Source organism: Clinocottus analis, unplaced genomic scaffold (assembly GCF_023055335.1).
Source record: "Clinocottus analis isolate CAN_PGR_092001 unplaced genomic scaffold, fCliAna1.0.p SCAF_11, whole genome shotgun sequence".
Lineage (NCBI taxonomy): Eukaryota > Metazoa > Chordata > Actinopteri > Perciformes > Cottidae > Clinocottus > Clinocottus analis.
In genome coordinates this window covers 21,497,544-21,520,043 of record NW_027175832.1, presented here as the reverse complement: position 1 = coordinate 21,520,043, position 22,500 = coordinate 21,497,544, and the positions used below count along the sequence as shown (strand labels likewise).

General features: G+C 53.6%; 4 protein-coding genes across 10 annotated transcripts in view; 1 reads left to right on the top strand and 3 right to left on the bottom strand.

The window, feature by feature from the left end:
* klhl18 (kelch-like family member 18) overlaps positions 1-1,684 on the bottom strand; it is a 4,007-nt gene extending 2,323 nt beyond the window's left edge. Inside the window, exons 1-5 of the mRNA XM_068571683.1 lie at positions 1,525-1,684; positions 1,102-1,232; positions 878-1,018; positions 428-626; positions 1-107 (exon numbers count right to left, since the gene is read on the bottom strand). The exon at positions 1-107 is cut by the window's left edge and continues 54 nt beyond it. Of these exons, the coding sequence (XP_068427784.1) occupies positions 1-107; positions 428-626; positions 878-1,018; positions 1,102-1,232; positions 1,525-1,653 (707 nt within the window). The 5' untranslated portion in view covers positions 1,654-1,684. The remainder of the gene's footprint in view (positions 108-427; positions 627-877; positions 1,019-1,101; positions 1,233-1,524) is intronic.
* Positions 1,685-2,322: 638 nt separating this feature from the next.
* Positions 2,323-10,637, bottom strand: afg3l2 (AFG3-like AAA ATPase 2). Of its 2 annotated transcripts, none has more exons than XM_068568117.1 (17): positions 10,427-10,637; positions 9,954-10,053; positions 8,185-8,253; positions 7,420-7,673; positions 7,195-7,347; positions 6,875-6,949; positions 6,453-6,577; positions 6,050-6,326; positions 5,758-5,895; positions 5,489-5,642; positions 5,301-5,408; positions 5,091-5,216; positions 4,896-5,006; positions 4,230-4,345; positions 3,949-4,149; positions 3,207-3,401; positions 2,323-3,083 (listed from the first exon to the last, which is right to left on the bottom strand). In XM_068568117.1, the coding sequence occupies exons 1-17, from the start codon at positions 10,499-10,501 to the stop codon at positions 2,832-2,834; spliced, it is 2,529 nt and encodes an 842-aa protein (XP_068424218.1). In that variant the 5' UTR covers positions 10,502-10,637; the 3' UTR covers positions 2,323-2,831. The 2 variants fall into 2 exon arrangements, with proteins under 2 accessions (XP_068424218.1, XP_068424227.1); XM_068568126.1 differs by having other exon boundaries at positions 6,453-6,574; positions 10,427-10,635.
* Positions 10,638-10,902: 265 nt separating this feature from the next.
* On the top strand, positions 10,903-16,064 carry fastk (Fas-activated serine/threonine kinase). 2 transcript variants are annotated; one of them, XM_068568098.1, is made up of 11 exons: positions 10,903-11,047; positions 11,561-12,314; positions 12,520-12,838; positions 12,980-13,167; positions 13,308-13,456; positions 13,527-13,740; positions 13,810-13,969; positions 14,051-14,142; positions 14,237-14,909; positions 14,987-15,101; positions 15,204-16,064. In XM_068568098.1, exons 2-11 carry the CDS (start codon positions 11,603-11,605, stop codon positions 15,288-15,290), a joined length of 2,709 nt encoding a protein of 902 aa, XP_068424199.1. In that variant the 5' UTR covers positions 10,903-11,047; positions 11,561-11,602; the 3' UTR covers positions 15,291-16,064. The 2 variants fall into 2 exon arrangements, with proteins under 2 accessions (XP_068424199.1, XP_068424206.1); XM_068568105.1 differs by having other exon boundaries at positions 10,910-11,047; positions 11,519-12,314.
* ubtfl (upstream binding transcription factor, like) overlaps positions 15,801-22,500 on the bottom strand; it is an 8,458-nt gene continuing 1,758 nt past the window's right edge. For 2 of the 5 annotated variants that reach the window (XM_068568147.1, XM_068568140.1), the window contains 19 exons: positions 22,173-22,246; positions 21,905-22,080; positions 21,689-21,772; positions 21,456-21,611; positions 21,289-21,353; positions 21,100-21,220; positions 20,332-20,442; positions 20,115-20,242; positions 19,092-19,233; positions 18,982-19,023; positions 18,805-18,903; positions 18,459-18,614; positions 18,176-18,304; positions 17,807-17,883; positions 17,371-17,560; positions 17,252-17,299; positions 17,014-17,151; positions 16,668-16,760; positions 15,804-16,532 (listed from right to left, as the gene is read on the bottom strand). In XM_068568147.1, the coding sequence (XP_068424248.1) occupies positions 16,470-16,532; positions 16,668-16,760; positions 17,014-17,151; positions 17,252-17,299; positions 17,371-17,560; positions 17,807-17,883; positions 18,176-18,304; positions 18,459-18,614; positions 18,805-18,903; positions 18,982-19,023; positions 19,092-19,233; positions 20,115-20,242; positions 20,332-20,442; positions 21,100-21,220; positions 21,289-21,353; positions 21,456-21,611; positions 21,689-21,772; positions 21,905-22,080; positions 22,173-22,233 (2,079 nt within the window). In that variant the 5' untranslated portion in view covers positions 22,234-22,246 and the 3' untranslated portion in view covers positions 15,804-16,469. Of the gene's footprint in view, positions 16,533-16,667; positions 16,761-17,013; positions 17,152-17,251; positions 17,300-17,370; positions 17,561-17,806; positions 17,884-18,175; positions 18,305-18,458; positions 18,615-18,804; positions 18,904-18,981; positions 19,024-19,091; positions 19,234-20,114; positions 20,243-20,331; positions 20,443-21,099; positions 21,221-21,288; positions 21,354-21,455; positions 21,612-21,688; positions 21,773-21,904; positions 22,081-22,172; positions 22,247-22,474 lie in introns of all 5 variants that reach the window. The other 3 variants (XM_068568155.1, XM_068568164.1, XM_068568171.1) reach the window with 3 other exon arrangements.

The window sequence follows — 22,500 nt, the reverse complement described above, 5'->3', positions numbered from 1 at the left end:
AACTGAGGTCGACAGAGAGGAAGTCTGATCTTTGACAGCAGCTCCGGCAGCACCGACTCCCTCAGGTCCTGATCATGGTGAACCCAGGACAGCACCGCCTCGAACACCTGCACAGGTACAGCACACTCACACACTGCACAGGTACAGCACACTCACACACTGCACAGGTACAGCACACTCACACACTGCACAGGTACAGCACACTCACACACTGCACAGGTACAGCACACTCACTCACACTCTTTATTATTCTTTTTCACTGCATTTTTTTCTTAAATCTTTAATCTGTTCATTACCGTTTTATTGTTTATTTATATTACTTGTTTTTTTTATCTTATTACTTGAGAGCTGCTGTAATCCTGTAATTTTTAGGGACTAATAAAGTATTATCTTATCTCACACACCTGGTGTGTTCCAGGTGTCTCACCTGCTCCTCTGCTTTGACGTTGAGCTCGTCGCAGCCCACCAGCTCCAGCACCTCCTCCGGCCTCAGGCTCAGGAACTCCTCGGAGCCGGACGCCTCCACAAAGTGCTGGTGGAGGAAGCTGCTGGCGGAGTCGTACAGGGTGGTGCACATCATGGTCTCTGCAAACTGTCTCACACCCAGACAGTTCTTAGGGTGTAACCTGGGCACCATGTAGAGAGTGGGGGGAAGAAGGGGGAGAGAGAGAGAGAGAGAGAGAGAGAGAGAGAGAGAGAGAGAGAGAGAGAGAGAGAGAGAGAGAGAGAGAGAGAGAGAGATGAGCCGTCGGTCATCTTGAATCAATCCATTGTCATTAATGACTCCTGTGACTAGGTGACTTGGTGACTTGGTGTCGAGGTGACGAGGTGACTTGGTGACTTGGTGACTTGGTGACGAGGTGAGTGGACTCGTCACCTCTCCTGCAGGAAGGAGCAGCAGGCGTCTTTAACGTTCTGCAGCTGCAGGAAGCTGGAGCCAATCAGGAGAGACTGCACGTTCTGCTGGTCGATGGCAACATGGCCGCTGTACGCAAAGTTGATCAGAGCCTCCAGAGCGCTGCGGGGAGACGGGCACTGGTTAGGCTGGTGACCAGCTGCTGGTTACACTGGTGACCAGCAGCTGCTCTCAGGTGCTCTTACCTGGGGTCCATGCCCTGCATCAGGATCTCGTCCTGCTTGCACTCCACCATGTCCATGGTGAACATGGCGTGGAAGTACGGGATGGAGGCCGCCAGCACGATGCGGTGCGCGCTGAACTTATGGTCCCCCACCTGCAGGGGGCGACAACGTGAGGGCGCGCTCACCTGTACAGCTTGCAGGCTCACCTGTACAGTGAGTAGGAGTACTTGTACTGCAGTAAAAGGTCTTAACACACAGGAAATAGGACCCTCTGAGCACTTTTAAAGACCGGAAACACCTGCAGCCGTCTCCTCTGTGGTCTCCATGACAACATGACGGCTCTCAGGGGTCAAAGGTCAGCTGAACTAGCCGCCTCCGGCTGTTAGCTTGTTATTAGCATCTAGCTAGCAGGCTAACTCCGGCCTCGAGCGCTAGCTTGTTTACCTTGAGCGTGACGTCACAGAGCTTCCCCTGACGTCGGATCTCCTCCATGACGCCATAGCCTCGTGCCGGCAGGTCGTGCACCGAGAAGTGAACCAGATCCTCGAGCTCTTCGCAGAGAACGTCTCCCATCGTCAGCAGGGCGGAGCGGACTGAGCCCCGCGAGCCGCCGTACCAGCATCCGGTTGCACCTTCACAATAAAAGACACTTCCTGTTTCAATGGGGTTTTTTTTGCCGTTTGTTATTGACAATTTCGGAAATTGTACATTTACAGTTGTTGAATAAATAATTATAAATACATCAAAAGATTGAACACTTCCTCTAATACCTGATGAACGATAGAACGGTAACCACTTCCGCTTTGGTGATTAGCCTTCAACATAAAAGTTCATAAAAAATGTTTTCAATACTTGTAACAAATCAGTGCCAAAAATAAACTATAATCACAATATTGGAAGCGGCTCTTGCATGTTTTTTATTAGCAAAAAGTGATTCAGTGCCATCACATCTCATAATGAGGTTTATGTTGAACCTGGACCACAACCCTACAGGATGTTGTGTAGCACGGACCTACAGGATGTTGTGTAGCACGGAGAATCTCTGCTGTGTGTGTGTGTGTGAGAGAGAGAGAAACATGCAGAACAGGATCATAACTGGTAGTTATTGATGAGTTCATCACGTTTTATCTGTGATGTTTAATGTTCTTTTGTTTGAACACAAACGTTCAATCATTTCTTCTAAAACAAATAATTTACTTTCTCTCGTAAAAGGTTTAAAAAGTTTTCATTGAGCTTTGAATGTTGATGGAATATTGATTTATTGTTCTGCCTTTATTCAAAGCATTAAAACATTTGACTCATGAACACAAGAACATATGGATACGACTTCCTAATACAGCAATATCTGATCAATAACTCAAAGCATTCAGTTACCACGACAACCAGACGGCACGTCTAGAACCTGAGACCGGGTTCTCCATCTGGGGGTCGAGGTAGAACCCAGAGCAATGTTCTAGAGCCCAATGAGGGTTCTGAGGAACTGTTCTGTCTGCAGCACCGTGTTCTGCTGCTCTGAGGTCGGATCTGGAGCCGTCAGGTGGGTGTTGTTGTTGTTGTTGTGACAGAATATATTGATTAACGGCCCTGCTGCTCCTGATAAAGACATTTATGACATTTGTTACAACTCAAGAGGTTCAAAGCTCCGTGACGGTTCCATGAGGTTCTAGAAGCTCCGTGCGGCCTGAAGGTGGCGGCTCAGAGAAGTGGATGATGATACGCCTGCGTGGTGGGACAGAACCCATGCCAGGGTTCTAGAAAGGCATCCCTCCAGAGATCTGCCGGGCCACCTGGTCCTCCGGGCTCTCCTCCTGGTTCTTCCTCTCCGGGTTCCTCTCCTGGTTCCAGTCCTTCAGGCCCTCCGGCAGCGAGGTGTCCTCGTCCAGGCTGCCGGTTCCCTCCACAAAGTCTTCGTACGTCGACTTCTCTACGAACGGACGTGGACCCAGCAGCTCCACCATGTCGCTCTTATCCAGAACCTCCTTCTCCAGCAGCCGCAGCGCCACCTGCAGGACCACAGAGCGGGGTCAGAGCCCAGAGCACCACAAGGACCTCGAACCACCACAGTAGAACCGGTCCCACGTCTCCCACGTGCATCTAGAACAAAGGGGCCAGAAGCGTCTCGGTACCTTCTCCACCTCCGGCTTCCTGTCGCTCAGCAGCCGGTGGGTTCTCTGGTGCGCCTCAGCGATGAGCAGTCGGACCTCGGTGTCGATGAGACGAGCCGTGGCTTCGCTGTACGGCTTCTCCAGAACCATCTCGCCCTGCCGGGGCAGGTCGAAGGACACCTGACCCACCTTGGCATTCATCCCGAACTGCACGATCTGCAGCAGAAACCAGGAGGTCACCAGGGAACATGGACCAGACCCAGACCCAGGGTCACCTGCGCTCTATGTGAGGTGTTACCTGAGCGTAGGCGCTCTATGTGAGGTGCTACCTGAGCGTAGGCGCTCTATGTGAGGTGTTACCTGAGCATAGGCGCTCTATGTGAGGTGTTACCTGAGCGTAGGCGCTCTATGTGAGGTGCTACCTGAGCGTAGGCGCTCTATGTGAGGTGCTACCTGAGCGTAGGCGCTCTATGTGAGGTGTTACCTGAGCGTAGGCGCTCTATGTGAGGTGTTACCTGAGCGTAGGCGCTCTATGTGAGGTGCTACCTGAGCGTAGGCGCTCTATGTGAGGTGTTACCTGAGCGTAGGCGCTCTATGTGAGGTGTTACCTGAGCGTAGGCGCTCTATGTGAGGTGTTACCTGAGCGTAGGCGCTCTATGTGAGGTGTTACCTGAGCGTAGGCGCTCTATGTGAGGTGTTACCTGAGCGTAGGCGCTCTATGTGAGGTGCTACCTGAGCGTAGGCGCTCTATGTGAGGTGTTACCTGAGCGTAGGCGCTCTGCGTGACCTTTCGAAGGTCGTCCTGGGCTCCGGTGGTGATCCGTCCAAAGAAGATCTCCTCGGAGACCCGTCCCCCCAGAGTCATGCACATGCGGTCCAGCAGCTGCTCCGTGGTGTACAGGTACTGCTCTCTGGGCAGGTACTGAGCGTAACCCAGACCTTTCCCTCTGGGGATGATGGACACCTGCACAGGAAACAACTTCCTCCGTCACACAGCCGAGGCTCATGGGTAACACAGAGACACGCTGAGGAACCACAGGTGACCTTCAGCAGCGGGTCGGCGTGCTCCAGGAACCAGCCGGCCACGGCGTGCCCCGCCTCGTGGAACGCCACCGTCTTCTTCTCCTCCGGCTGCAGGACCTGAGTCTTCTTCTCTAGACCTGCAGCACAACAGAACCTCTGGTCTCTGGAGAAACCCGGTTCCTCAACAGAACCTCAGGACTCAGTCATTGATCATTATTGATGCAAGTTTTCCAGGAAAACAGCAGGCAGGAGAATAAAAAAAGAAGCAGAACAAGAAGGAGGAGCAGGAGGAGGAAGAGGAGGAGAAGCAGGAGGAGGAAGAGGAGGAGAAGCAGGAGGAGGAAGAGGAGGAGATGCAGGAGGAGGAAGAGGAGGAGATGCAGGAGGAGAAGCAGGAGGAGGAAGAGGAGGAGATGCAGGAGGAGGAGAAGCAGGAGGAGGAAGAGGAGATGCAGGAGGAGGAAGAAGAGGAGAAGCAGGAGGAGGAAGAGGAGGAGAAGGGGAGCACTACTCAAAGCTCAAACATTCGTTAATGTGAGGGAGGTTACAGCCTCCTCTTCATCACTTACACCCCCATCTGGCTCTCTGAACAACAATGCACTAATGACCCGGCTCCTGACCGGTCTGAACCGGTTCCTCCACCAGGACCCTCTCGGGTGTGCTAGCTCCCGTTAGCGCAGCTCTCACCTCCGATCACCCTCTCGATGGCCTGCTCAAAGTGTTTCTGGTCGATGGCGTCTGAAAGGTGGCGAGCGGCGATCAGAGCCGCCTCGTTACAGACGTTGGCGATGTCGGCGCCTGACAGACAGAGAGCAGGGAGAGAAAACCCGTTGAGACAGAGGAGCGGCGGTCAGACGGAGGGGTAACACGCAGCGCCTTTACCTGAGAACCCAGGTGTGAGGGCGGCCATCTTCCTGGACAGAGCCTCTTTGTCCAGGTCCGCCTCCAGCTTCAGAGGACGCAGGTGGACTTTAAAAATGGACGCTCGCCCTTTAATATCAGGAGGTCCTGAGACGCAGAGACTGTTATTCACCTCTTCTTCACCTCTATCCTCACCTCTATGCTCCTCTTCCTCACCCTACAGAACCTCACCGATATAGATCTGCCTGTCGAAGCGTCCGGGTCTCATCAGAGCCGGGTCCAGGATGTCGGGTCTGTTGGTTCCTGCGAGAACCACCACGTTGGTGGCCGTGTTGAAGCCTAGAGAGGAGAGAGTCATGTGACCACGCGTTCCTTCACCTCTCATCATCCATGAGCGGCCCATGGAGACCTCCACCCACCGTCCATCTCCACCAGCAGCTGGTTTAGCGTGTTCTCCTGCTCGCTCTGACCGCCGAAGTTCCCTCGTCCTCTTTTGCGTCCCACGGCGTCGATCTCGTCGATGAAGAGGATGCAGGGAGCGTTCTTCCTCGCCATGACGAACAGATCTCTGACCTGCACAGGAAGTGACATCACGATGAGGTCAAAGGTCAACCCACCGCTGCAATGAAGGTTGTGTGTGTGTTTGTGTATCTATCTATATATGTGTGTGTGTGTGTCTGTCTGTCACCCTGGCTGGACCGACGCCCACGAACATCTCCAGGAACTCTGACCCGTTGACGGTGATAAACGGCACGTTGGCTTCACCGGCCGTCGCTTTGGCCAGAAGAGTCTTTCCTGTTCCTGGAGGACCCGTCAGGATGGCCCCCTGCACACAGACGCAGCATCAGGTCCCCACCGGCCCCACAGGTCTGAGCCTCACCTCGGGGGTCTGAGCCTCACCTCGGGGGTCTGAGCCTCACCTCGGGGGTCTGAGCCTCACCTCGGGGGTCTGAGCCTCACCTCGGGGGTCTGAGCCTCACCTTGGGGATCTTGGCGCCCAGGTCCTCGTACTGTTTGGGGTTCTTCAGGAAGTTGACAAACTCCATGATCTCCAGCTTGGCCTCCTCGCAGCCGGCCACGTCTTTGAACTTCACGTCGATCTCGTCCTTCAGGATCTTGGCCGTGGTCTCGCTGACGCTGAACAGACCCCCCATCCCGCGGCCGGGCCGGCCCCCCGCGCCCGCCACGCCACGCCGCACCATGAACAGCAGGAAGCCGATGATGAGCACCGTGGGGAGCATGCTCAGGAGGAAGGTGCTGAGGAGGAAGGAGCCGATAGAGTAGAAAACAGTAGAAACCATTAGAATAGAAACCAGGAAGGAACCGGCGCCGTGCGGGGAGTACGACCTTGCTAGAGGTCGGTAGGAACGCGACCTTCCTCACCCATCGCTCTCGGTGGAGTAAACCACCGGCAGTCGGTTCTCTCCCTCGATGCCGAGCTCGTACTGAGCCGTCTCCAGATTCCTCTCGAAGGTGTCCACGCTGCCGATGTTGAACCACACGTACTGCTGAAAGACACCAGGACGCGCTGAGCCTCCTGCGGGGCTCCTGCACAGCTTCACAATGCTTTTCCTTGACTTTTAACCAAATTTAGCCAAGTCCTTTAAAAAAATAAAATCCCAAACGTTTTGGAAAAGTCATGAAAATGCAGCATTCATTCATGTGTATCCGTGTCCAGCAGGGACGAGACGCCAGACGTGCTCCTCTGGCGAGGCCGAACGGGCTCAGATGTTAGTGACCGGCAGAAGGAAGTGACCCGGGAAAACCTCCAAAACAACAGACTCATAAACGAGCGAGTGACTCACCCCGTCCACGGCCGGCTTCCCCGGAGAGAAGACCACTTTGACGTAGCGCTTGTTGACCACCTCCAGCCGGTCCACCTGGTGAACACAAGCAGCCGTTACGCTGCTGGAGCAACGCTGTCCAGAACAACGCAGTTAAACAGATCACAGGAGTTCTGGTGTGACCACGGTCCGATAAACAAGTCCATTGATTCATGAAGCAGATTTAGATTTAGCAGGAAATCAGATCTTTGATGTCAAATGAACAAAGGCAGGTGTACAAATCAGAATATAGTAAACAAACTGACTTATGGATCAACACGGTGAAGCCAACAGGTTCTCACCACTCCTTTGGACAGGTAGTTGTTGACAAAGTCCTTCCAGGTGACCTCTCGGCCTCCGTCCTTGAAGAAGACATAATAGGCGACGGTGGTCCAGAACGCTGCTCCGCTCAGAAGGAACATCCGGAACTCTTTATCGTCCCAGGGAACATCGCCCTGAAACCAACACCACCACGTGAGCCTCGCACCACCAGGTGAGAGCCCAGCCTCACCTCAGGAGACACTGACCTTCTGGAGACGGCTGAACCACTGGGACTCCTCCCTGCGGCCTCCTCGTTGTTTTCCTCCTCCTCCTCCTCCTCCTCCTCCTCCTGCTGCTGCTCCTCCTCCTGCTGCTCCTCCTCCTCCTCCCCCTTCTCCCCCTCTTCCCCCTCCTGCTCCTCCTGCTGCTGGTCCTCCTCCTGATGCTGCTCCTTCTCCACCACCTCCTTCTCCTCCAGCTTCCCTCTCAGAAGATGTCTGAGCGTTGGCAGGTTTGGGCTCTGAAAATAAAAAAGACAATAAGCCATTAGGAAACAGATGATGACAGTCAGCAGATGTCTGTAGAGTTCAGTAGAGTTTGATAGACGCCAGTAGAGATGGGTAGAGTTTGATAGACGCCAGTAGAGATGGGTAGAGTTCGATAGACGCCAGTAGAGATGGGTAGAGTTCGATAGACGCCAGTAGAGATGGGTAGAGTTCGATAGACGCCAGTAGAGATGGGTAGAGTTCGATAGACGCCAGTAGAGATGGGTAGAGTTCGATAGACGCCAGTAGAGATGGGTAGAGTTCGATAGACGCCAGTAGAGATGGGTAGAGTTCGATAGACGCCAGTAGAGATGGGTAGACTTCGATAGACGCCAGTAGAGATGGGTAGAGTTCGATAGACGCCAGTAGAGATGGGTAGAGTTCGATAGACGCCAGTAGAGATGGGTAGAGTTCGATAGACGCCAGTAGAGATGGGTAGAGTTCGATAGACGCCAGTAGAGATGGGTAGAGTTCGGTAAATGACACCTTTGGTTGCTGCTTCAGCTTCACTGTTTTTTGGAGTTTTCTGACTTCCTGGAAAATACTTCTCAAAACCTGGAAAAACAAAAAAACATCACTGACCAAGTTTGTACTTCTTTACTTGTTCGACCTTTGACCCTCGACCATCACAAGCAAATGTTTAATTCTGAACTCTAAAACCAGGTCCGAGCCGCACTGGACTGAATATCCTGAAGATCTGAAATTCAAACTCCATCCTCCACATGACGCCTACAGCAGACGGTCCTGTAGGGTTCTAACCCTTTACCTGTACCTTCAGTACCTCTGGGGACTGACCCCTAACCCTTTACCTGTACCTTCAGTACCTCTGGGGACTGACCCCTAACCCTTTACCTGTACCTTCAGTACCTCTAGGTACTGACCCCTAACCCTTTACCTGTACCTTCAGTACCTCTAGGTACTGACCCCTAACCCTTTACCTGTACCTTCAGTACCTCTAGGGACTGACCCCTAACCCTTTACCTGTACCTTCAGTACCTCTAGGGACTGACCCCTAACCCTTTACCTGTACTTCAGTACCTCTAGGTACTGACCCCTAACCCTTTACCTGTACCTTCAGTACCTCTAGGGACTGACCCCTAACCCTTTACCTGTACCTTCAGTACCTCTGGGGACTGACCCCTAACCCTTTACCTGTACCTTCAGTACCTCTAGGGACTGACCCCTAACCCTTTACCTGTACCTTCAGTACCTCTAGGGACTGACCCCTAACCCTTTACCTGTACCTTCAGTACCTCTAGGGACTGACCCCTAACCCTTTACCTGTACCTTCAGTACCTCTGGGTACTGACCCCTAACCCTTTACCTGTACCTTCATTACCTCTAGGTACTGACCCCTAACCCTTTACCTGTACCTTCATTACCTCTAAGTACTGACCCCTAACCCTTTACCTGTACTTCAGTACCTCTGGGTACTGACCCCTAACCCTTTACCTGTACTTCAGTACCTCTGGGGACTGACCCCTAACCCTTTACCTGTACCTTCAGTACCTCTGGGGACTGACCCCTAACCCTTTACCTGTACCTTCATTACCTCTAAGTACTGACCCCTAACCCTTTACCTGTACTTCAGTACCTCTGGGTACTGACCCCTAACCCTTTACCTGTACTTCAGTACCTCTAGGTACTGACCCCTAACCCTTTACCTGTACTTCAGTACCTCTAGGTACTGACCCCTAACCCTTTACCTGTACTTCAGTACCTCTAGGTACTGACCCCTAACCCTTTACCTGTACTTCAGTACCTCTGGGGACTGACCCCTAACCCTTTACCTGTACTTCAGTACCTCTAGGTACTGACCCCTAACCCTTTACCTGTACTTCAGTACCTCTAGGTACTGACCCCTAACCCTTTACCTGTACCTTCAGTACCTCTAGGGACTGACCCCTAACCCTTTACCTGTACCTTCAGTACCTCTAGGTACTGACCCCTAACCCTTTACCTGTACTTCAGTACCTCTAGGTACTGACCCCTAACCCTTTACCTGTACTTCAGTACCTCTAGGTACTGACCCCTAACCCTTTACTTCAGTACCTCTAGGTACTGACCCCTAACCCTTTACCTGTACTTCAGTACCTCTAGGTACTGACCCCTAACCCTTTACCTGTACCTTCAGTACCTCTAGGGACTGACCCCTAACCCTTTACCTGTACTTCAGTACCTCTAGGTACTGACCCCTAACCCTTTACCTGTACTTCAGTACCTCTAGGTACTGACCCCTAACCCTTTACTTGTACCTTTAGGAGGTCTGGAGCTTAGCCTGCGGTATGCTCCCAGCAGGTCACTCAGCAGGCTCCGCCCCCTCTCTTCCTGTCCGGCGACGTTCCAACACGTCACCTGACGTACAGGAAGTAGACACATTACAAGTTACTGAGATCTGCAACACGTTTTCTTTAGGATTTATTTTGATTATTTCTGACGACCGTTGACGTCACAGATGTTTTTTTCTGAATGCAACTAAATAGTCTGTTAAGTTCAAGTAATTCAAATCAATAAAAAGTATATGCATACTTTTATAATCTTAGAAAAGTATCAGGACTCTGTGCTGATTGTGGAACCCCTCAATGACAGCTGTACGCAGCAGGAGCATCGGGGTCCAGGTGTTCAGGCCTTAGGGACCACAGGTGACTTTACCTGACGTGACATACACGTGATTAAACACCTGCGGGGTCACGGACACACGTCATTATGTCGTCAGGTCGTCACTTACGAGCCGGGCCGCGGTGTCGGGGCCGCGCAGCAGGCGGGAGCTGCTCGCGCACAGCCGCAGGTAGCGATGCGCCATGCTGCTGCTCTGCGGCCTCTAGGCGCGAGGCAGGGTCGATGTTTGTGTTCCTTGACCGCTCTGATCCGCCATCTTTACTCTGCGCCGCCTCCTCCTCCTCCTTCTTCCTCTTCTTGGCGGCAGGCAAACACTTTTCTAGTGCGTTACCGCCCCCCTCCGGCCCGGAAGGAGAAGGAAGGCTCCGTCTCGAGCAATGCAAAGTGATGAACGTGTTACAATTAGTGATAACGTGTTTATTGACAGTGATATAATGCAATTTTCCTCGTGATCTTAATATGTGATAATGAATCTAACAAAGATGTTCGTACCAGAAAGAGAGGAACCATCTGGTGTGAAACACAGGGTTTCCTTTAGGGGGCGGCAGTGCGCCGGCACTGCGTGGAGTCTGCGGCAATTGAGCCAGAGAAGAAGAAAAAGAAGAAGAAGATGGCGTCTGTGTGGAGGAATGAAGCGGCTGACCGCTGACTGCTTCTCTGGCGAACCCGCACTCTCAGCGGCCTCAGGTGTTTCATCAGAGCGGAGCTGCCGGTGTGACTGAGCGATGAGGTAAACACAGAGCTCACCGGCTGGAGCCGGGTTATTACCCGGTTAATTACCGGTTATTACCGGTTATAGCCGGCTACACGGCTGAGAGAAGGGCACACTGATGCTAACAGGCTAACAGATCAGCTGGTGGAGGATCGGAGCTGACAGCTCGTTATGGTTAGTCTAGTCTGTGGCTAGTTATGGTTAGTTTATTATGTAGCTAGTTATGGATAGTTTAGTCTTTAGCTAGTTATAGTTAGTCTCGTCTGTAGCTAGTTGTGGTTAGTTTAGCCTGTAGCATCAGTTAGCTTGTTGTGGTGGGTAAGCGTTGTCTTGTGAACAGGAAGTATTAAATTATTGTTTTTTAAAACGCATTTTAATGATGTATTCTAAGCTCCACGTCAGGAAGTTAACCAGGTTCATGATTATTTAATCTGATAAATCAATATATCCCTTTTTTTAAAAAGCTTTACTTTTGTGTTTGTTCTGCAGGTTCATTCTGTGGGTTGTTCATATCTCCTCTTCCTCCTGCAGGAGTAGTGTGCTGTTGCCTCCTTGTGTCCTGGCTGTTGGACTATGCTGTGTTTGCCCACTGGGTGGCGCCTCCTGAGCCGAGCTCCCCGCCTCCCTCCTCGCCCCCCCCACCCCGCCTCCCTGTCATTCAGCATGTACACCACCCGCTTCTACAGTGGTGCGGGGGGAGGAGGGGCAGTGGGTGGGGTTAAACCGAGCCGGCGGGCGGGGCTGATGCTCGAGGCCGTCAACGCCCCTCCCTACCCACTGTACCAGGGCCGCCCCGACGCCCCGCGGGGAGCGCACTTCCACTACCACAGCCACCTGGCCCCGCCCCCGCTGCCCCATCACTATCAGCACCACGCCCACTTCCACGCATACGGAGGCGGGGCCCCGGCCGGTGGGGGCGGCCCCGGCAGCAAGAAGAAGACGTGGAACTTCATCCACGAGAAGATGAGCTACGACACGTTCTTCACCATGAAGCGTCTGATCGAGCGCTCGCGACGCCCCGACGAGGTTCTGCGCTGGGTCACCCAGAACCCCGCCAAGATCTCCCACAACCACTACCCCGTCGCCCTGCAGAAGATCGGCCAGCTGCTGCAAGCCACGCCCCCGCTGCGAGCCGTGGGGGGCGGTGCCGAGGCTTCAGGAGGAGGAGGACGAGAGATCCTGGAGCATCAGGACTTCCACACGCTTTGCGACGCCATCGTCAGCGACTGCAGCAAGTTTGACAACTTCAGCATCGTGAACTGCCTGTACGCCGTGGCCGCGCTCGGTGAGTCTGCGTTCATTTTCACTCCACAGGTGCGCTGATCCACAGCGCAGTAGATACACACAAAGAGGTAGGAGAGCTGTCATGTAACCCGTTAAGGTGCCAGGTTGGAGCCAGTCTCGTCGGTGCCTCCTGGAGGGGCGACTCGGGAACCGAACTGGTCCGAGGCGTTCTGATGCCTGGATAACGGTGTTTGTGGTCTCTGCAGGTCTCCCCAGTGACTCTCAGGTGGTCCAGGTGCTGGAGGCAGAGTCCCAGTCCAGACTGAACCAGTTCAACCAGAAGGACGTGTCCATGGTGTTCAGCTCCAGCATGAAGCTGCACATGGGCAGCCAACACCCTCTGACCGAGGCCTGCCTGGCCGGCCTGGAGAAGAACCTGGAGCGAGAGCGCCACCCGCAGACGCTGTTCCTGCTGCTCTCGTACTACAGGCTCAAGTGGCGATTGCTGCAGCCGCAGGACCTTGTGGCTGCAGCGGGGGGCGCTAGCACCGCGCAGCCAAACCCTGAACAACTGCTCGCCAACAGGTGAGACGACGCGGCTGCCAGGTCCAGTTCACCTGAACCCTTCAGGGTCTTTTTAAATCATTTCCTAAATTCACCTTTTAAAGGCACTTGCATGTGAGATGTATTCCATGTTGTCGTGGCCATTCGTCTCACTCCCTCCAGGAAGATCCTGCGTCTGGTGAAACACACCCTGGCGAGTGTGAGTGGCGTGCGTGACCAGGAGATGGCGCTGCTGGACGAGATGCTGGCTGCGTGCGTCCAGGAGGCGAGCAACAAGAGTCTGGAGTTGATCTTCAGCTCTCACCTGTTCTACCAGAACCGGCAGGAGAGGTTCATCAGCAGCCTGGCAGGTGAGGACCCTCACACCTGACTGACCCCCTCACACCTGACTGACCCCCTCACACCTGAACCCCTCCCATGGGTGACTGTGGCTCAGTGGTTGCCCCGCCCCCTCTGGAAACCCACATTGACGTGAGTTGCTCTCTGACAGAGGAGTTGCCGAAGAAGCTGGACAGCATCACTCCGTACACGATGGCGCTGATTGCCAAATACATCGCTCGCCATCGCCTGCGAGAGACCCGGCTGCTCGACACCATCGCGGACTTCCTGGTGAAGAAGGCTGAGTATCTGGACAGTAAGGTGAGGGCGGGCCCGGCGGGCCTCGGGTCTGCGTGTGGCCGTCGGCTCTGCAGCGTGTTTGTGTCTCCAGGTGATCCAGAAGCTGGTGTTCCCGTTCAGCCGCATGAGCTACCGGCCGGCCGGCCCGCTGTTCTTCTCGCGTCTGGAGGAAGCGGTGGAGCTGAAGGCGCTCAGCTCGCCGCTCGCCACCGTCAACATCCTCATGTCGCTGTTCCAGCTCGGCCACTTCCCCGGACTGGTGCTGCACCGGGTCTTCTCCTCCGCCTTCATCAGCAACGTCACCAGTCAGTACCAGAACACCACCAGTACACCACCAGACCAGAACAGAACCAGTAACAGCAGTGTTTCCGCAGACAGCCCGTACGCGCTCATCGTGCGGCGGTACCTCTCCCTGCTGGACGCCGCGGTGGAGCTGGAGTACCGGGACTACACCGGGCCGCGGCTGCAGGACGCACACAAGGTGCTGATGTTCGACCACGCCCTGACCGCCGACGAGGTCAACCGCAAGTACAGGTAACGCGCCTCACCTGTGCACAGGTGAGCTCACACACACGCCAGCTGATCAGCTGACCGGTTCCTCTGTTGGTCCCTCAGCTATAAAGGTCTGGTGGCCGAGGCGCTGCGGCAGCTGCTCGGGGAACAGAACTACAAGCAGGATGAAGTACTGGCCCCGGGATACTACACAGGTACTCCACACAGAGTACTTACTCCACACAGAGTACTCCTGTACTCCACACAGAGTACTCTTGTCTGTGTTCTGATGATCTCGTTGTCCTCCAGACTTTGTGCTGTGGATGGACTCCTCTGGTCGAGTTCTCCCCATCAGAACCAGTCTGGACTCCTCTGGTTGGGTTCTCCCCATCAGAACCGGTCTGGACCCGTCTGGCCTGGTTCCTCCAGCAGCTGATGACTCTGTGGCCGCGGTGACTTCAGAGTTCCAGAAGTTCTCTCCGTTCGCGGCGCCGGAGGAAGGAACCAAGTCGCCAGTGGGCGACGCGCTGGACGGGTCCACGGAGCCCAGGTCCTTCCTGCCTCACCACATCCGCGGCGCGGCCGGGGCCATGCTGGCCCCAGGGCCCGGCACCAACGGGGCCCCTTTCGGGCCCTACTACGTCCCTGCGGCAGAGTTCTACTCCGGCCTGGCCAAGGAGCACTCGCTGGAGAGCCAGGACAGCTCCACGCTCAGCAGCCCCCCCTCCGATGGCCCGGCTCCCGTCGGGGCCCAGGGGCCCGCCGGGTCCGCGGCTCCCGACTCGCTTTTTCAGTTTTCCATCGGAAAGATCCTGGAGGACGAGGGAGGGCCCGCGGGGGGCCCGCGGACCGACCGCGAGCCGCCGGGGTTCTACGAGGGTGTGACGTATTCTGAGGGGCCCGATGGCGGGCCGCCGCAGAGCCACCCCACCGACAGGCCCGACGCCGACAACCACCCCGCGGACCCGAGACCCATCAGGAGGTCAGTCCGGCTCACGGTGAACCCGGAGGAGCCCAGACCCGGGTTCTGATGTGTAACGTGGTTCTGTGTCTCTGCAGGGTCATCATGTCCGTCAATGACAAGTGGCACTACTGCCACAACTCCGAGGTCCTGGTCGGGTCTCGGGCCATGAGGGACCGACACCTGCGGCTGCTGGGATACGTCATCCTCCAGGTCGGCTCCCGCGGCGCTCCTCGGTTCGCTGGCCCGGCTCGCTGGCCCGGCCCGCTGGCCTGGTTTCCAGTTTGTGATGTGAGCTTTCTTGTCCCCTCCCAGTTGCCGTACAACGAGCTGGAGAAGCTGAGCGGCATCGAGGAGGTGAAGCAGTACCTGCACCAGAAGCTGCTAGACGTCCCGCTATGACGCTGCGTGTGCGTGTGCGTCTCACGGCTGCTCCGGGTCTGGATCCTGAGTCCTGGTTCCTGGTCAGATTACGGTCCGTGATCTTTGTCCGTTGACGATTCAGCAGACGGGAAACATCGCCGCATCCGAACTGAGCAGCTGGACTCCAACTCCCATCAGGCAACGCGGCCGGCTGCTGCTTTCTGCCCGTTTTACAACTGGGCCATAAGTTTTCAGATTCCTCGTGTTCCATAAACCCGGTTCAGCTCCAGCGGCTCGTCTTCACTTTAAGGCATCGACTCGACGCCTGGAACCAGGAGGTCAAGCCATTTCCAAAGATTCAGCGTAAGGAACGTCTTTAGAACCCGATCTGCTGCTGAGCCGGTTAGCATTAGCCGGTTAGCATTAGATGAGCTGCAGCTGGCGGTGCCGTCAGGCTCCTTCACTAAAGAACGAGGTTCAAGCTCCTGTCAGTAAACATCATGACGCACCATCGAGCTCGGTGGTTTCTGGGTAAAGGGTCCCCTTTTTTTAATAGTTTGGTAACCATGGTAACCATGAAGATGCATGTGCAGGACTCTGGTTTTCGGGGTTTTGCTGTTTTATAAATCCAGACGAAGCTGAGAGAGCAAGGGCTGGTGGGTAATGTAGTTCCCTTTGAGTCACACAAAGGGAGGGGTGGGCGTGCCAAAGGTCATGTGGTGAAGGTCAGATTATTTATTTATGAGGGGAAAGAAGCTTGTTTATATTCTATAAATCTATTCATGCAAATGTCTATAAAACCTGAAACTCAAACTGTGTTGTGTTTATTGATGATGTCATACTGTGTTTAGGTCCAAAATTGATTGACAGAAGTGAGAAAAAGTGCATTTATTAATTTTCTCAGGCAGGCAGCTGATTGGAGGCTGAACACTGGCTCCTCCCTCAGCGGTAACGAACAGCCAATAGGCTCCTCCCTCAGCGGTCGCAATAGGCTCCGCCCACACAATAGGCCCCACCCCTCCATTGCTCAAAAAAACACAGAAACGATCAGATAAAAACCAACACATGAGTAACAAAACACTCCATCAAGCCACGCCCCCTTTAGTGGGAGGGGCCAGCGTGACATCGCCCTTTCTCATTGGTCCATATGGACAACTAGAAAGTGAGGAGGCGTGGCCTGCACAGCCTGTCCTCTCCAATGAGGGCAAGGGGGCGGAGCTAGTCCGAGTCAGAGTCACTGGATTCCTCCGAGGAGCTCTGATCTTCATCGTCGTCATCGTTCTGAGGAATTGCAACACAACAATGTGAACGTTTACAAACATGGTTACCATGGTGATTCTTTACATAACATTCCCACAAATAATGTGTTAACACATTTTAAAGGTGTTTTCTATCGTCAACTCTTCGTCCTCTCACCTCGTCATCATCGCTGTCTGTGCTTCCTGACGTCTCGTCGTCTTCATCGGAGTCGGAGGACTCGCTCTTCTCGGTGGAATCGGACTCGTCCTGCTGGAGGGAGGGAGAACAGAGAGAGAACGAGAGAAAGAGGGAGAGAGAGAGAGATTTAAAGCAGCAGAGGAGCGTTACAACCTGCCAGACCGCGCTGAGGGCTCGGCCCGCCCACCGGCTGCTTCCTCATTACCATGCCAAGAAGATCAATAAAAACATGTTGTATGTGTTGCTGTCAACACATGTTTTTATTTTCAGCTGCATTTATTGATATTCCACTGTAGCTCCTCCCCCTTGTCCCCTGTAGAGCTACCTTGGCTCGGTACGCCATCGCCCGCTTGGCCACCCCGGCCGCCTGCGTCGCGGCTCTTGAACCGGCGGCCTTCCCCTTCGCCGTCACGCGGACTTTAGGTGCTGGACTGCTGCGGACTTTAGTGTTGCTGCGCCGCTTCTGAAGGGATGACAACAACAACAAACAAACAAACACACACACGTCTGGTGAGCTCGCAGGCCTTTGACCTTCATCTGGACCTTCTGCAGCGGCGACTCACCGAGGAGGAGAACTCCTGATACACGGCTCGTTCCTGAGGAGACAGAGACTGAGAGAGGAGACAGCGTCAGGTTCTGCGTGGGTTCTGCGTGGAGGTACTCTCTACTGGCCTTGGTTTACCTGGACCCAGTCCTCCAGCTCGGCCTTGTACTCGCCCTGCTGCTCCTCCACCATCTTCTTGTACTTGTCTTTCTGGCTCTGGGTCAGCTTGTGCCACCTCTTGCCGATCTCCACCATGCGCTCTTTCAGGCTGAAGTGATTCAGCTCTCCATTGGTCAGCAGCTCCTGGGAGAACATCTGATACCCGCTCCTATTGGACGAGAGCAGCAGGGGCGGGGCTTACTACAAAGCTGCTTTATGACCATTCAGGGACATTCACTTACTTTCAGTACTTCTTGTTCTTTAAGCCACAATGATTTCATTTACACGCTATTCATCTGCATTTATTCCAACCAGTTCTTGAATAAAAAAATATATATACATCTATATATAGTCATTTCTGTGTTTGTTTGCGGTAGAAACTGAACATCTGGTGCAGACGTGTCTTCAGACTCACACTGGAGGTTTCTTTGGTTCTCCATCAAACTTGGGCTTCCTCTGCGCTGCAGCCGGCCTCCTGTCCAACAGCTCCCTCTGCAGGACAGCAGTCGTCAGTGCACAATACAAACAGCCAATCAGATGTCTAGTCTGAGCTCCACTGTTTCTAGGTAGAATAGCAGAGCTTTGTAACAAACATGGTTTAAATGTGCTGGGAGAGGAGTCTGCGTCTGGGGGCGTGGCCACTGACCATAGGATTTACAGGGGGAGGAGTGTGTCTTTGGGCGTGGCCAATGACCACAGGATTTACAGAGGGAGGAGTCTGTGGGCGTGGCCATTGACCACAAGACCTACAGGGGGAGGAGCCTGTGTGGGCGTGGCCACTGACCACAGGATGGTACTGAACCTCGTAACGCTTCTGGTCCTCCGCCGCCTTCTTGATCCAGGGAATCTTCTCCTTCTTCTCCATCGACTTCCAGGCCGCCTCGATGGCCGCCTGCGCCTTTCTGCGGTCGCTCTGTGGAGTCACATGACCACATCTAAGACCCGCCCTTTACGTTGAACATATTGTTACTGTGACTGTTCACAGTATTGTAAGGGCAACAGGTATAAGATCTGAACCTGTTTTATGACAAAGCATAAACAGCATGTTGAGGAATAAATATAAATACTCTGTATTTGGCCAGGTAGTCTCCCATCACACTTTGCTGCCACATCTCTTCAGCTGTTTTCGGTGTCTCTGGAAGCTTCGCCGTCTTCTTCCCGTCCCGTCGGTCCTTTGGCGTCCCGCCAGCGGTCCACGTCTCTGACTCCGCCTCCCGCACCACCTGATGGGTTCAGGGTCACAGGTGAGCTGACAGCTCCAGACAGACAGGACACCTTCTCATTCAACGCCACCTGCTGGTGGTACTCTCCACCGAGGCCTCAATACAAAACGTCATCTTAACATGGCCCGGTATACAGGGAGCTAGCGAGACCTGTAGAGAGCTAGCGAGTGTTTCAGAGAAGAAGAGCGACCTTGGCTGGAGACTTGGCTCTGTGCGGGCTGGCGCCACCTCTGGCTCCGCCCGGTTTCTCCTCGCCCATGACTCGGTTGCGCTCCTCGTCCGGAAGACTCTGGAACACAAAGTCCAGTCAGCGAGGAGGAGCTGCATTTGAGCCTGAACTCACGGTGCTCTGAGCCTGAAGCCGTACCTCCAGGAAGCGCTGCAGGTCCACGTCGTACTGCTTCTTCCTCTAAGAAACACAAAAGACGTGAGCGCGGCTCCTCAGAGCGCCGGTGGAGCCGCTGCGTTGATACCGACCTGCTCGCAGCGCTTCTGGAACATGTCCTTCTCCTTCTGCGTCATCACCTTCCACTGCTTGCTGCACAGCACCATGCGCTCCGTGCTGGGGACGTCCTTCATGTTCACCATGAGCTCAGCACAGTACAGGGAGTACCCGTTACTACAGAGTACACACAGTACACAAAGTACACCATGAGCTCAGCACAGTACAGGGAGTACCCGTTACTACAGAGTACACACAGTACACAAAGTACACCATGAGCTCAGCACAGTACAGGGAGTACCCGTTACTACAGAGTACACACAGTACACAAAGTACACCATGAGCTCAGCACAGTACAGGGAGTACCCGTTACTACAGAGTACACACAGTACACAAAGTACACCATGAGCTCAGCACAGTACAGGGAGTACCCGTTACTACAGAGTACACACAGTACACAAAGTACACCATGAGCTCAGCACAGTACAGGGAGTACCCGTTACTACAGAGTACACACAGTACACAAAGTACACCATGAGCTCAGCACAGTACAGGGAGTACCCGTTACTACAGAGTACACACAGTACACAAAGTACACCATGAGCTCAGCACAGTACAGGGAGTACCCGTTACTACAGAGTACACACAGTACACAAAGTACACCATGAGCTCAGCACAGTACAGGGAGTACCCGTTACTACAGAGTACACACAGTACACAAAGTACACCATGAGCTCAGCACAGTACAGGGAGTACCCGTTACTACAGAGTACACACAGTACACAAAGTACACCATGAGCTCAGCACAGTACAGGGAGTACCCGTTACTACAGAGTACACACAGTACACAAAGTACACCATGAGCTCAGCACAGTACAGGGAGTACCCGTTACTACAGAGTACACACAGTACACAAAGTACACCATGAGCTCAGCACAGTACAGGGAGTACCCGTTACTACAGAGTACACACAGTACACAAAGTACACCATGAGCTCAGCACAGTACAGGGAGTACCCGTTACTACAGAGTACACACAGTACACTGGGTCAGACTCACGGTGGTGGTTTTGTCGGCCGTCCATCAAACTTGTCCTTCAGCTGTCGCTCCGCTTTCGTGAGGACGGACCGGACGTGATCATCAGAGTTCACATCTGGATGAGCTTCATGATACACTCTCATACTGCCCTACACACACACACACACACACACACACACACACACACACACATTAGGCCCGGCCCTCCCCCCTGCAGCGGCCCTGCAGCGGTCCGTACCTCGTAGTCCTTCTGGAGCTCCAGAGCTTTGCTGATCCACTTGAGCCTCCTCTTGTCAGACAGCTGAGACCACTGTCTCCTCAGAGCCTCCTTCAGCTCCTTCTGGCTCACCTGCAGCACAACACAACAACAACACAACAACAACACGGAGGTCAGCTGATTATTCTGCAGTAGGTGTGTTACCGAGTGTTACAGTGTGTGTTACAGAGTGTGTTACAGAGTGTATAACACACTCTGTAACACACTCTGTGTTACAGAGTGTGTTATACACTCTGTGTTACAGTGTGTGTTACACACTCTGTGTTACAGAGTGTTACAGAGTGTGTTATACACTCTGTGTTACAGTGTATGGTACAGAGTGTGTTATACACTCTGTGTTACAGTGTGTGTTACACACTCTGTGTTACAGAGTGTTACAGAGTGTGTTATACACTCTGTGTTACAGAGTGTGTTATACACTCTGTGTTACAGTGTGTGTTACACACTCTGTGTTACAGAGTGTTACAGAGTGTGTTATACACTCTGTGTTACAGAGTGTGTTATACACTCTATGTTACAGTGTGTGTTACACACTCTGTGTTACAGTGTGTGGTACAGAGTGTGTTATACACTCTGTGTTACAGTGTGTGGTACAGAGTGTGTTATACACTCTGTGTTACAGTGTGTGTTACACACTCTGTGTTACAGTGTATGGTACAGAGTGTGTTATACACTCTGTGTTACAGTGTGTGGTACAGAGTGTGTTACAGTGTGTGTTACAGTGTGTACCTCCGGGTGCAGCTTCATGTAGGTCTTCTTCTCGTGGTTGTACCACAGCTGTTGAGGAGTCTTGGGTTTCTCCGGCAGGTCGGACTTCTTCCTCTCCTCGATCAGCTCCGGGTGCTCCTCCCTGCAGGTCAGCTGAGGTTAGCGGCGCAACATGCTAACTCTTTAGTCAGCTGTTTGTATTCAACTTACTTGAATCTCGCCATGTTCTTCTCGAACGCTTCTTTCTCCTGTTGGAACTCTGTGATGTACTTTTGCTACAGCGAGGAGAAGCAGAGGATCAATCGATAGATATATAGATAGATACACACACACACGCACACACACACACACACACACACACACACACACACACACACCTTCTTCTTGTCCGGCAGCTCTTTGTACTTCTTGGACAGGATCTTGGTCAGGTCCAGGTTGCTCATCTCCGGGTGGATTTTGGCGTATTTGGCTCGTTTCTCCATGAAGAATCGGAAGTACGGAGTCAGAGGTTTTTTGGGGAAGTCTGGATGAGTCTGTTTGAACACGAGGTCAGAGGTCAGAGGAAGTCAGCCGCGTCGCTCTTCGACCGGGTCAGCTGCGTCTGACTCACCTTCAGCTTCTTCCCTTTGTACGGGTTCTTCACGAACTCCACGGCGTCCACGATGAGCTCCGTCATGGTTCGGTACTTACGGACCTGGAACGCAAACGCCCTGCGGTCATTGAACGCATCGTGAGAGGTCTGTTTGGAGGAGACCCAGGAGGATCTTCCATGGTCTCCTCCAACCTCCAGGGACCCAGATCCCGGTTCTGGTTCTGACCGCCTCACCTCAGAGGAAACCTTCTGCCACTTGTGGCGGCACACGTCTCCGCTGAAGCGGCCGAAGCCGACCTTGTCCCAGTCAAAGTGCGACTCCGTGGTTTTGTACTTCATGCTGTCGACGTCCGGCAGCAGAGAGCGGATCCTCTCCAGCAGGGAGAGGCAGTCCTCCTTCGTCCAGTCGTCTATATATACACACACACACACACACACACACAGGTCAGCTGCAGACAGGTGACTCTCAGGTGTTGATGACATCACAGAGGTCAAAGGTTACCTGGTTCGTTTTTTATCCTGGAGCTCTGAGCCACCGGGACGCTGCTGCTGCCGTTCATCATGCAGCGAGTCCGCCTACACACACACACACACACACACACACACACACACACACACACACACACACACACACACACACACACACACACACACACACACACACACACACACGAGGACCATTTATTAACTTCATTTGGGTCACATGGAGATGTGTCGTCATGACAGAAGTGGAACTTAAGTTGTTGATAACGTCACGTGACGTCATCTTATTATAATGCGTCATTAGATATTAGGCTTATTGACCTAAATTAAGCCCTCTGGTCGCCTCG

Bases quoted from the DNA above. Each gene is read 5' to 3' on its own strand.
- fastk (XM_068568098.1), top strand. From the start codon at position 11,603: ATGCTGTGTTTGCCCACTGGGTGGCGCCTCCTGAGCCGAGCTCCCCGC. The intron at 13,970-14,050 runs GTAACGCGCCTC...TTGGTCCCTCAG, and splicing joins GAGGTCAACCGCAAGTACAG to CTATAAAGGTCTGGTGGCCG. The intron at 15,102-15,203 runs GTCGGCTCCCGC...GTCCCCTCCCAG, and splicing joins TGGGATACGTCATCCTCCAG to TTGCCGTACAACGAGCTGGA.
- afg3l2 (XM_068568117.1), bottom strand. From the start codon at position 10,501: ATGGCGCATCGCTACCTGCGGCTGTGCGCGAGCAGCTCCCGCCTGCTG. The intron at 8,254-9,953 runs GTACAAGTAAAG...TTGTTTTTCCAG, and splicing joins AAGCTCCAGACCTCCTAAAG to GTTTTGAGAAGTATTTTCCA. The intron at 4,150-4,229 runs GTCACCTGTGGT...TTTCCTGTGCAG, and splicing joins ACGCCGACCCGCTGCTGAAG to GTGTCCATCATCCCCAGAGG.